This window comes from Colius striatus, chromosome 23 (assembly GCF_028858725.1).
Source record: "Colius striatus isolate bColStr4 chromosome 23, bColStr4.1.hap1, whole genome shotgun sequence".
NCBI lineage: Eukaryota > Metazoa > Chordata > Aves > Coliiformes > Coliidae > Colius > Colius striatus.
The window spans coordinates 2,284,255-2,296,047 of record NC_084781.1 but is presented as its reverse complement, the minus strand read 5'-3'; the positions used below and the strand labels follow the sequence as shown (position 1 = coordinate 2,296,047).

The following is an 11,793-nucleotide window of genomic DNA, read 5'->3' as shown; positions in this document are numbered from 1 at the left end:
CTATGACTTGAGGTAACTTTACTACTGAGGTTTGTCATGGGCAGGCTGCTCCAGGACACTGAGGAATTCACTGAGATGGAGAGCCTGGCTTCACTCTGAACCTGGTCTATTTCTCCCTGAGTTGCTCTGTATGGTATTTTGCAGGTACATGCACGTTTGTTTTGCCTGTGTTCACACACATCTGCATGTGACCCAGGTCTGCACCAGCACCCTGTAGCTGCAGTGAACTCTGTCAAGAGGACAGATCCTTTGATGAAGATCTGACAGAGAGTTAACACAGCCACTGTCGGCCTCTGTGCTGGGAGCTGCTTTCACATTGAGGGAATCATAAAAATCACACAATCATTTGGGTTGGAAAAGCCCTTGAAGCTGCTGCAGTCCCAGCCCTCCCTTCACCCTGCCCAGCCCAGCACCACCCCATGGCCTCAGCACCTCAGCTCCAGGGCTTTGGGATCCCTCCAGGGCTGGGCACTGCCCCAGCTCCCTGGGCAGCCTGGCACAGGGCTGACACCCCTCTCAGGGAAACAGTTCTGCCTCAGCTCCAGCCTCAACCTCCCCAGCTTGAGGCAGCTTGAGGTCGTTTCCCCTTGTCCTGTCATTCATTATTGGGGAGCAGAGCCTGACCCCCAGCTCCCCTCAGCCTCCTGTCAGGGAGCTGCAGAGAGTGCTGCTGGCTGCCCTCAGCCTCCTCTTCTCCAGGCTCAGCACCCCCATTCCCTCAGCCCCTCCCCAGCCCCTTGTGCTCCAGCCCCTTCCCCAGCTCAGTGCCCGGCTCTGGCCACGCTGCAGCCCCTCAGTGTCCCTGTGGCAGTGAGTGAGGGGCCCAGCACTGACACAGCCCTGGAGCTGCAGCCTCCCCAGGGCCCAGCACAGGGGACAATCCTGCCCTGCTCCTGCTGCCACCCCACTGCTGATCCCAGCCAGGCTGCCCTTGGCCTTCTTGCCCCCCTGGGCACGCTGCTGGCTCCTGTTCGGCCGCTGGCACCAGCCCCTGAGGCTGCATCTGGCTGGAGCTGCCCTTAGGGCACCATCCCGAGGTCCAACCCCTCTCTCATCCCCCGCAGCCCAGCCGGGCCGCCTTCCTGCAGATGTGCAGCGAGGAACACATCGACACGGCCGGGGCGCGGAGTGCAGCAGCAGCTCAGCGCTCACAAAGGGCCGGAGCCCCCCCCCGGGTGTGTGTGTGGGGGGGGGGGGGGGGCAGATGACGTCAGCGCTCCCTCAGCCACCTTCCCGATGACGTCACCCCTGCCCCGCGCACGCGCAGCGCGGCACCGCTGCCCCCCCCCCGCGCTGCCCGCACCCCCCCAGCGCGGCGCGGAGGATGCGGGGCCGCAGGTGAGTGCGGGGCTGGGGGGCGGAGAGAGAGACGGGGGTGTCCGCGGGCCTGCGGTGCGGGTGCAGCCCGAGGAGGGGATGTGCGCTGCGGGGGTGGGTGCGGGGGGGCTCCCGGGCGCGGTGCGGGGTGCGGGAGGGGTGCGCTGGCGAGCAGGCGCGGGGGAGGGGTTTTTGGGGGTGCGTCGCAGTGCGAGCTGCGGGGTAGGTTTAGGGACGCTGTGTGTTGGGGGGGTTTGTCTCGTGCCGCAGCGGTGCTTTGTTGGGGGGGGGGGGAGGATGCCCGAATGGAGGGTGCGGGGGGCATCGGGGGTTGCGGTGACACGCACGGCGGGGGAGGCGGCCGTGTGTGGATTTTGGGGGTGCAGCACGGAGGGGAGGTTGAGGGGATGTCAGTGTCGGCGATCAGGGGATGGGAGCGGGGCGCTGCCTGCCCCGGGGATGCTGCGCATCGGCATCTCGGCGCGTCTGCTGCGGCGTGGGGTGCGCAGGCGCCGGCGGTGCGGGGGTGTGTTTTGAGGGGGGGTCCAAGCTCGTCCCCTTGCCTCACATCCCCCCTCCCCACCACACCTCCCTTTGCCAGGAGGGGACCGCGGAGGTCGCCCGCAGCCCGCGCAGGTTTGGGGGGAGGGTTGTGGGGGGGGATGTGCACACAAAGCCCCCAGTCAGACAGTCACAGAATGGCAGGGGTCTGAAGGGACCTTTAGAGATCAGCTACAGCAGGTTCCCCTGGCTCAGGGGGCACGGGAACGTGTCCAGGTGGGGTTGGAAACCTCCTGAGAAGGAGCCTCCACCCCCTCCCTGGGCCAGGGCCAGGGCTCCCTCACCTCAGCACCAAAGGACTTGCTCCTCGTGTTCCAGTGGAGCTCGTTGTGTCCCAGCTTCTTTCCATTACCCCTCGTCCTGCCAACCTGACCAGGGTTCCCAATCTGGTGGGGTTTTGCCCTCCAAACGCTCTCCTCCCCTGGCCCTGGGTGGCACCTTTACTCAGCTACTGCTCAGATACCACCAGGATACTCCCACCAGCCTCGTTAGAAGCTGTGAGATGCTACCAAGGCACAGCTGAGATGCTCTCAAGATGCTCCTGGGGTCAGGGTTGGAAGGGCCCTTGAAAGCTCACCAGTGCAACCCCTCTGCCAGAGCAGAACCACCTAGAGTAGGGCACACAGGAACTCATCCAGCAGGGGTTGAATGTCTCCAGGGAAGGAGCCTCCACAGGCTGCTCCTGAGCTGTCAGGATGCTCTGCCTCTGCTAAGGCCCAAAGCTCCTTGGGACACTCTTTGTAGCTCCTAGTAAAACACTCCTAGGACAGCATCACCTTGTCAGTACTGAGATGCTGTTGGGATAATCCCACTGGCAGCAGGGTTTTAGCAGGCACAGGGGCAGCGAAGGGAACGGGGAAGCCTCACGTTGTGACCTGTGAGCAGCCCAGCGCCTCTCCCCTCCCTCAGCTGAGGCGGCGTGCGGGCGCTGGGCAGCATGGAGGCACCTCTGGTGAGCCTGGAGGAGGAGTTCGAGGAGGGCCCCGGGGAGGATGGCGGGACCCCGCGGCGCGGCGCGGACCCGGCGCTGGCCGAGCTGGAGAGTTTCTCTGCCGAGATGATGAGCTTCAAGTCCATGGAGGACCTGGTGCAGGAGTTTGACGAGAAGCTCACCGTCTGCTTCCGCAACTACGACGCGGCCACCGAGGGGCTGGCACCCGTGCGGGGCCATCTGCAGGCCCAGGAGGAGGAGGAGCGGCTCCAGGATGAGGAGTGAGTAAGGCTTCTCCTGCTGCCAGATGGAATGAAGTTGGGTGTGAGGGCAGGAGGGCCCTGGCCAGGCTGAGGGCTGAGGGCAGTGGGATGAGGTTGAACAAGGCCAAGGGCTGAGTCCTGCCCTTGGGCCTCCCCAAGCCCAGGTAACAGGAGAGAATGACCCTGAGATGTTGATGGATGGCGGCTGAACAGGAGCCAGCAGCATGCCCAGGGGGGCAAGAAGGCCAAGGGCATCCTGGCTGGGATCAGCAGTGGGGTGGCAGCAGGAGCAGGGCAGGGATTGTCCCCTGTGCTGGGCCCTGGGGAGGCTGCAGCTCCAGGGCTGTGTCAGTGCTGGGCCCCTCACTCACTGCCACAGGGACACTGAGGGGCTGCAGCGTGGCCAGAGCCGGGCACTGAGCTGGGGAAGGGGCTGGAGCACAAGGGGCTGGGGAGGGGCTGAGGGAATGGGGGTGTTGAGCCTGGAGAAGAGGAGGCTGAGGGCAGCCAGCAGCACTCTCTGACATTCCCTGGCAGGAGGCTGCAGGGAGCTGGAGGTCAGGCTCTTCTCCAGATTAAAACAGCCTCAAGCTGCCCCAGGGGAGGCTGAGGCTGAAGCTGAGGCAGAACTGTTTCCCTGAGAGGGGTGTCAGCCCTGTGCCAGGCTGCCCAGGGAGCTGGGGCAGTGCTCAGCCCTGGAGGGATCCCAAAGCCCTGGGGCTGAGGTGCTGAGGCCGTGGGGTGGTGCTGGGCTGGGCAGGGTGAGGGCAGGGCTGGGACTGCAGCAGCTTTCCCAACCAAAATGATTCTAGACAGTACCTTGGACTAGCAGTGCAACCTCAAATCTCCCAAAGCTGATCATTTTGGGGGCAGCTGCTGAGTTTTGGTGGGGTTTTATTTCACCAAAGCCCTGCTGAGGCCAAACTGCTTTTTATAATTGGCCAAACTGTCAGTTCCTAAGAGAAAAACACATCCAGGCCCCGGGAGCTCCGTGCTGGCTCCGGCAGACGGCTCCCGGCGCCGCTTTGTGCTGCTGATTGTGTCATTTTGGGTCACTTTGGGCAAAAACAGAGCTTTTTTTTTCCCCCCTCTCTGTCTCTTGAATGAGCTCTGTGTGCAGAGGAGGGGGATGGGCTGGGCTGGGGCCTTAAAGGCGCTCGTTTCCCAGATTCTTAACCAATTCTTGCCCTAATTAACCCAGAAATCGCCGCTGCGAGGGAAAACCAAAGCAAATCTGGGGGAGGATAATCACTTAATTGCAGTGATTTCATTAAAATCGGGGACACAGGGGGTTGTGGCACTTTTGTGGGTTGGGGATTACTGGGTTTAAGGGAGAATTGAGATCAGGTGAGGAGGGGAATGAGGGAAATACTCAAAAATGAGCATTTTGGGGCGTGTGGGGAGGAGCAGGTGGTTTTGGGGTGAGTTGGAGGGAACTGGGAGGTGTGTGGATGTGGCACCACGTCTCCACTTCCCTCCTCTTTTCTCTCCTTTCCCCCATTTGTTCTCTTCCTCCTCCTTTCCTCCTTTTTGCTTCCCTTTTCCATCTTTTCCCTCATTTTTCCCCCCCATCCCCCCTTTTTCCCCTACATCTCACAATGATATTTAGAGAAGCTTTGAGGCCTTTTAGAGCAGCACTTGGGGGTCTCCCAGGGAATGATTTGGGGTGTTTCGGGCTGTTTTGGGCACCTCAGCGGTGTTTTGGGATTTGGAGGCATTTCAGGGTGTTTCCAGAGCTGCATTTTGGGGTGTTTTGGGATCCTGGTTCATCACCCACCTCCCTGCAGGGTCTGGGATGCTCTCACCGATGGCTTTGCCCCCCGAGGCTCCCCCCGGCCCTGGCTGCTCCCTGGGGCTGAGGCCCCCGACGGCACTGACCCCCAGGTACATCTCAGCACCCCACTCCTTGGCTCCCCACAACCCCTCTGTCCCTACATGATCCCCAAGCCATGCTTCACCCTAAGGCTCAACCACCATCAGGGCACTGCAGACCCCACAATGGCAAACGTGGGTGGCCACGTTTTGAGGTGAAATCACACTGAAACGGGCAAGATGAAGCGTTTGCTTTGGCCACGTGGTCTGTGCCAGTTTGCCTCCAAGGCAGGGGTGAGGTGGGGTATGTTTGGGGCTAGAAAACAGCGTTTTCTTCAGTGCAGTAAGTTCACACTGTGAATGGCTGCGTTTGGGGTTTGGGAGGGTTGCAAAGATGCCCCTAAATCCATTGAATTGAACCCATTTGGATGTTCCACAACCTGTTGGTGAAGGGAGAAGGGAAGTTTCTTGATGCCACTGAGGCCACTCAGCCTGTTACCTCCTGCAGCTCTGCGAGAAGGAGGAGGAGGAGGAGGAAGAGGAACTGACTGAGAGGAGTGAGCAAGACTCAGGCATCAACGAGGAGCCACTGCTGACAGCTGAGCAGGTACCTATGTGGTCCCCTGAAAGCCTGTGTGCCCCCCAGAATCTGGCCTTTGGTCCCATTCCCCCAAAAGGGACCAAATCCCATCCTCTTGGGGTGCAGATCTGGGTGCCAGTGGGGGGTTTGGGTTCGGGTGGGAATGTGGGGTGCAGGTGCTGGATGCAAACGGGCAGCATGGGATGAAGGATGGGAGGGTGGGGGTCAGGCAGGGGTGGGGTGTGGGTGCCAGATGGGGTGTAGGATGGAGGGATGGTGGGGCTGCAGGATCCAGGATGCAGATTTGGATGTGTCTGTGGGGATGTAGGATTGGGATGCAGAGAGGGATGTGGGATGGAAAGGGTACAGGTGGGTGCGAATGCAGGTGGAGGATGAAGGGAGCAGGATGCAAGTGGAGAGGAAAAGGGAGGATGGAGGAGAGGATGGAGAAGATAGAGAATGCAGGAGGAGGATGGAGGATGGAGTGGGAGGATGGTGGATATATGGGAGGTGCAGAGGGAGGATGAAGGGAGCAGGTTGTGGATGTGGGTGCAAGGAGCTGGGGGTGTAGATGCAAGGTGAAGGTCAAATGGAGCGTGCCACTGCCCTGCAGGTCATTGAGGAGCTGGAGGAGCTGATGCAGAGTTCTCCTGACCCTGAGGCTGACCCTGAGGGGGATGAGGATGATGAAGAGGAGGAGGAGGAGGAAACTGAAGGTGATGCTGAAGGGGAAGGCGGTGGCACGGAGCCCATCCTTCTGCGTGAGCTGCGTGCCTTCTCCCCTGCCTTCAACAACAACTGCTCCCACGAAGGTACAGCCACCAGAAGCCAGGCCAGTCCCTTTTTGGAGGCAATTCCAACCAAATATAACGAAGTTGGGGAAGGGGCTGGAGCACAAGGGGCTGGGGAGGGGCTGAGGGAATGGGGGTGCTCAGCCTGGAGAGGAGGAGGCTGAGGGGAGACAGGAGCACTCTCCTGACAGGAGGCTGGAGTGGGCTGGGGGTCAGTCTCCCAAGTAAGGACTGATAGGATAAGAGGAGATGGGCTCAAGTTGCCCCAGGGGAAGTTGAGGAAGGGTTGTCAGCCTGAGAGGGGTGTCAGCCCTGTGCCAGGCTGCCCAGGGAGCTGGGGGAGTGCCCAGCCCTGGAGGGATCCCAAAGCCGTGGAGCTGAGGGCTGTGGGTCAGTGCTGGGCTTGGAAGAGTGGAGTCAGGGCTGGGACTCCATCAGCTTCAAGCTGTTTTCCAACCCCCGTGCCAGGCTGCCCAGGGAGCTGGGGTGTTGAGCCTGGAGAAGAGGAGGCTGAGGGCAGCCAGCAGCACTCTCTGCACCTCCCTGACAGGAGGCTGAGGGGAGGAGGGGCGGCCATCTTTGCTCCCAGGTCACAAGCCACAGGGCGAGAGAAAAAGGCCTCAAGTTGCCCCAGGGGAGGTTGAGGCTGGAGCTGAGGCAGAACTGTTTCCCTGAGAGGGGTGTCAGCCCTGTGCCAGGCTGCCCAGGGAGCTGGGGCAGTGCCCAGCCCTGGAGGGATCCCAAAGCCGTGGGGCTGAGGTGCTGAGGCCGTGGGGTGGTGCTGGGCTGGGCAGGGTGAGGGCAGGGCTGGGACTGCAGCAGCTTTCCCAACCAAAATGATTCTAGACAGTACCTTGGACTAGCACTGCAACCTCAGATCTCCCAAATCTGATCATTCTGGGGGCAGCTGCTGAGTTTTGGTGGGGTTTTATTTCACCAAATCCCCGCTGAGGCCAAACTGCTTTTTATAATTGGCCAAACTGTCAGTTCCTAAGAGAAAAACACATCCAGGCCCCGGGAGCTCCGTGCTGTCTCCGGCAGACGGCTCCCGGCGCCGCTTTGTGCTGCTGATTGTGTCATTTTGGGTCACTTTGGGCAAAAACAGAGGTGCTGAGGGGTCAGTGCCGGCTGGGCAGGGTGAGGGCAGGGCCGGGACCGGGCTGTGGGCACCGCGAGCGCTGGCTGTGCCGCAGGGCTGGGCCGGCTGTCGGCGCGGGAGCTGTCGGCCGCAGCGGGCCGGGCGGAGGCGGCCAGCCGGGCGCTGTCGGCGGAGCTGGTGGCGCAGCTGGCGCGGCGGGACGAGCTGGCCTTCGAGAAGGAGGTGAAGACGGCGTTCATCGGCGCGCTGCTGGCCGTGCAGGGAGAGCAGCGGGAGCAGAGAGAGGCCGCCCGGCGCCGCCGCCGCGACCGCGGGCTCAGCCTGCAGGGCAGGCCCCAGGGCGGCAGCCACATGCCGCGGAAGGTGTGCGAGGGATGGGGATGGGGACAGGGGGCATGGGGCAGGGGGATGAGGGGTGGGGATGGGGACATGGGGCAGGGGGATGAGGGGTGGGGACAGGGGACATGGGGCAGGGGGATGAGGGATGGGGATGGGGACAGGGGACGTGGGGTTGGGGGGAGATGGGATGGGATGGGACATGGGGCAGGGGGATGAGGGATAGGGGGAGATGGGATGGGAATGGGGATGGGGACGTGGGGCAGGGGGATGAGGGGTGGGGATGGGGACAGGGGGATGGGGATGGGGACATGGGGCAGGGGGATGAGGGTGGGGACATGGGGCAGGGGGATGAGGGATGAGGATGGAGACAGGGGGCAGGGGGATGAGTGGTGGGAGGAGATGGAATGGGATGGGGGGAGATGGGATGGGATGGGGACATGGGGCAGGGGGATGAGGGATGGGGGGAGATGGGATGGGACATGGGGCAGGGGGATGAGAGAGAGGGGGAGATGGGAGGGGATGGGGGCATGGGGCAAGGGGATGAGGGGTGGGGAGAGATGGAATGGGATGGGGGAAGCTGGGATGGGATGGGACATGGGGCAGGGGGATGAGGGGTGGGGATGAGATGAGACAGGATGGGGATATGGGACAGGGACATAGGGAAGGGGATCAGAGATGGGGGGACATGGGATGGGACAAGGACATGGGACAGAGGGATGAAGGATGGGATGGGATGAGATGAGACAGAATGGGGACATGGGACAGGGGGATGAAGGATGGGAGGGCATAGGATGGGACATGGGCATGGGGGAGGGGGATGAGGGATGGGGGGAAGATGGGAGGAGATGGGGAAATGGGATGGGGCCATGGGGCAGGGGAATGAGGGATGGGGAGGACATGGACTGGGGATACAGGGCAGAGGGATGAGGGGTCAAGGGAGTGCAGAGACAGATGTTGGATGATGGGGGAAGTGAGGGATGGGGGGACATGCGACAGGGAGATCTGGGATGGAAGGATGGGGAACAGGGGAGTGGTTTGGGCAGATGGGGCTGGGGGGATGGAGGGATGTGGGAGGGAGTCTGTGGGGACGTTGGTGATGAGGGAGGTGTCCCCAGCGCTTCAGCATGGAGGGCATCTCCAGCATCCTGCACTCCGGCCTGCGCCAGACCTTTGGCCCCACCACCAACGAGAAGCAGGTGCTTTTTCCCCCTTTTTGCCCCCATATTGCCAGAATCTGTCCCCTTTCACCCCCCACCCCTCACACTCCATTCCCCTCATCCCCCAAGCCCCTTATAAAATGTCATTATACAACACTGCTCCAGCCCATGCAGCCTGCTAATGCAGCTTGCCAAAATCACTGGGTTTCTCCCCAAAATGCCCTCCCTTGCAAAAAAAAACCCCACCCCTGAGGCTGTTGTGGTCCATCTGGCTGTTTTTGGGGTGTTTTTGCAGTACCTGAACACGGTGATTCCCTATGAGAAGAAGGGCTCACCGCCCTCTGTCGAGGACCTGCAGATGCTCACCAACAGTGAGTTATGGGCTCAAGCTGCCCCTTGGGGAAGGTGCTTTTTACCATGAGGCTGGGTTTTTTTTGGGGGAAAGGGCCATTTGGGGGGCAATGGAGCCAAGCTTATAGCTGTGTTCCCCCTTGCAGTCCTGTTTGCCATGAAGGAGGGGAATGAGAAGGTGCCCACGCTGCTCACGGACTACATCCTCAAAGGTACCCACCTGTGTCCCTCCCATGCAGCCCCTCCTGCATCCTTCAACCCTTGTGGCCCTGTGCATCTGCTGTGGATCCCTTCTGTGCATCCCTCATGCATCCTCACACCTTGTAGCTCACTGTGCATCCTCCCTTGTACCATCTGCCTCCTCCTGCAGCCTCATGGGCTCCCTCTTTGCCCCCTTGTGCCCCATCCATCACACATCTCTCCTCTGCATCCCTGTTCATCCTGGTCACCTGTGCATCTCCCCACACAGTTCTGCGTCCCCTGCACACCCTCATGCATCATTGTGCACCCTTGCCCACCTTTGTGCATCCCACTGCAAGCCTGCACACCCTTGTGCACCCTCATGCATCACTGTGTGTGCTCATGCATCAGCATGCCTCCACATGCACCTCATGCATCCCTGTGTGCTCTTGTGCATCCCCTGCACACTTGTGCATCCCTGTGCACACTTGTGCCTCCTTGTGCACCCATGTGCTGCCTCATTCCCCTCTGCATGCTCATGCATCCTTGAGCATCCCTGTGCACACTTGTGCCTCCTTGTGCACCCATGTGCTACCTCACCCCTCCTCTGCATGCTCATGCATCCCTGTGCATGCTTGTGCCTCCTTGTGCACTCACATGCAGCCTCATCCCCCTATGCCCTCTCCTGCATCCCCACACACTCGTGCATCTCAGTGCACCCTCATGCTTCCTTGTGCAGCCTCCTCCCCCTGTGCATGCTCCTGTATCCCCACACCCCACATCTCAGTGCACCCTTGTGCACGCTGGTGCCCACCCCGTCCTCTCTCTCTTTGCAGTGCTCTGCCCAACCTGATGCCCTCGTGCCCTCACCCCGGCGCCCCCCCCACCCCAAAAAAACGAGGCCAAACCTGAGGAAAATGGGTCTCCTGCAGCACAACCCCCTCCTCTGCCCTCTCTCCTGCCCCCCCTGCACCACCCTCCCCTCCCCCTTTGCACAGCTGGGAATAAAGGATTCGTTTCATTAATTAAACAAGGTGTCTCTGCCCCTCCCACGGTGCTTGCTGACAAAAAGCCACCTTTTAGGGCAGAAAACAACACAAGCTGCTGCTGCCACGCTCAGGAACTCCCCAAATTAACCCAGATGCAGCTGGAAGTTCCCTCTTTGAGGGGGAGGGTTTCTGCTGCTTTTCCACAGCCTCATTTTTCTGCTTCAAAAGATGCTCAACTCACCTTTCCTTTTCCTCAATAAATCAACCTAATTGTCTCATTCACCAAGGTGAGGGGGGGTGGCTCTGGAACTGCTCAGCTTTGGGGCTTGTCATTCATTTTGGGGGACACTCCCTAATTTGGGGGGTGGGGAGGGGGGAAATCATTGCTCATTTTGGGAGAGCATCATCCATTTGGTGGGGATTGACTCATTTATTTTAGGGGAGCATCACTTTGGAGGAGGAAGAGGCAGATTTAGAGGGGAGGATCACTGGTTGGGGGACAATTTTAGGGGAACATCCCCTTTTAGAGGCTGTTTCTTGGATGGGGGGAGGTGGAAACATCCTGGTTTGGAGAAGATTTGGGGGCACCAGGCCAAAAGCCTTGATTTTGGAGGAGCTGCCCCTCATTTTGGGGGGAAAATACCCCTTTTATTTAGGAGGAAAACAATGAGCACGTTTTTGGGGGCTGCATCACTCATTTTGAGGTGGGTGACTTGTTTTTAGGGGAGCTCACTCATTTTGTTGAGGACACACAAGACAGTTTGGGGGAGAACCAATCATTTGGAGGGGGGAGATTGCCTCTTTTGGGTGACACAATACCTTTTTGGGGAGCATCCCTCCTTTGTTGGTGAGTATAAGTCATTCTGGGGTGAGCATCATTTATTTTGAGGGTCCATCATTGGGGGAGAACATTCATTTGGGGTTTCAAATGCAACTGGAGCTCATTTGGGGGGGGAAAACACTTATTTGGTGGGGGGAGGCATCACTTTAAGGAGTCTAAATTGTGGATTTGAGTCAATTCACTCACTTTTGGGGCTGATTTGCCTCCCAGAGGGGTATTTTGAGGAGGGTTATGCCCCTGTTTTGGGGTTTCTCCACAGGAAGAAGCTGTGAATAAAACAACAGCTGCCAAGCCTCGTCCCGTAGCACTTTATAATAAATGGCCAGGAATTAATACTAAATTACAATGAATCCTTTAAGAAATTACAGGTTACATTCACACCAGATCAGTATCCAAAAATAGGCCTTTTTCTGCCCATTGCATGTTTGCTTTCCCTCCCCTCCCTCCCCCTCCATTCCCCATCTCTTTGGGGGATGGGGGGGGTGGTTTGTTCCTCAACTCTTCAAGAGCCAAAAAGAACCCAATAAGGACCAAAAAAAGACCAAACCCTTCTTACACAAACCTGAATTTACAGGAGCAAGC

The 11,793-nt window shown here is 59.6% G+C and overlaps 1 protein-coding gene across 2 annotated transcripts; it reads left to right on the top strand.

Annotated features, from left to right (window-relative positions):
- Nucleotides 1-1,269: 1,269 nt before the first annotated feature.
- Nucleotides 1,270-10,577, top strand: FEZ1 (fasciculation and elongation protein zeta 1). Of its 2 annotated transcripts, none has more exons than XM_062014132.1 (10): nt 1,270-1,338; nt 2,764-3,090; nt 4,860-4,956; nt 5,393-5,491; nt 6,078-6,276; nt 7,449-7,717; nt 8,809-8,889; nt 9,146-9,221; nt 9,348-9,413; nt 10,218-10,577. In XM_062014132.1, exons 2-10 carry the CDS (start codon nt 2,816-2,818, stop codon nt 10,232-10,234), a joined length of 1,179 nt encoding a protein of 392 aa, XP_061870116.1. In that variant the 5' UTR covers nt 1,270-1,338; nt 2,764-2,815; the 3' UTR covers nt 10,235-10,577. The 2 variants fall into 2 exon arrangements, with proteins under 2 accessions (XP_061870116.1, XP_061870117.1); XM_062014133.1 differs by having other exon boundaries at nt 1,273-1,338; nt 2,788-3,090.
- Nucleotides 10,578-11,793: the final 1,216 nt, after the last annotated feature.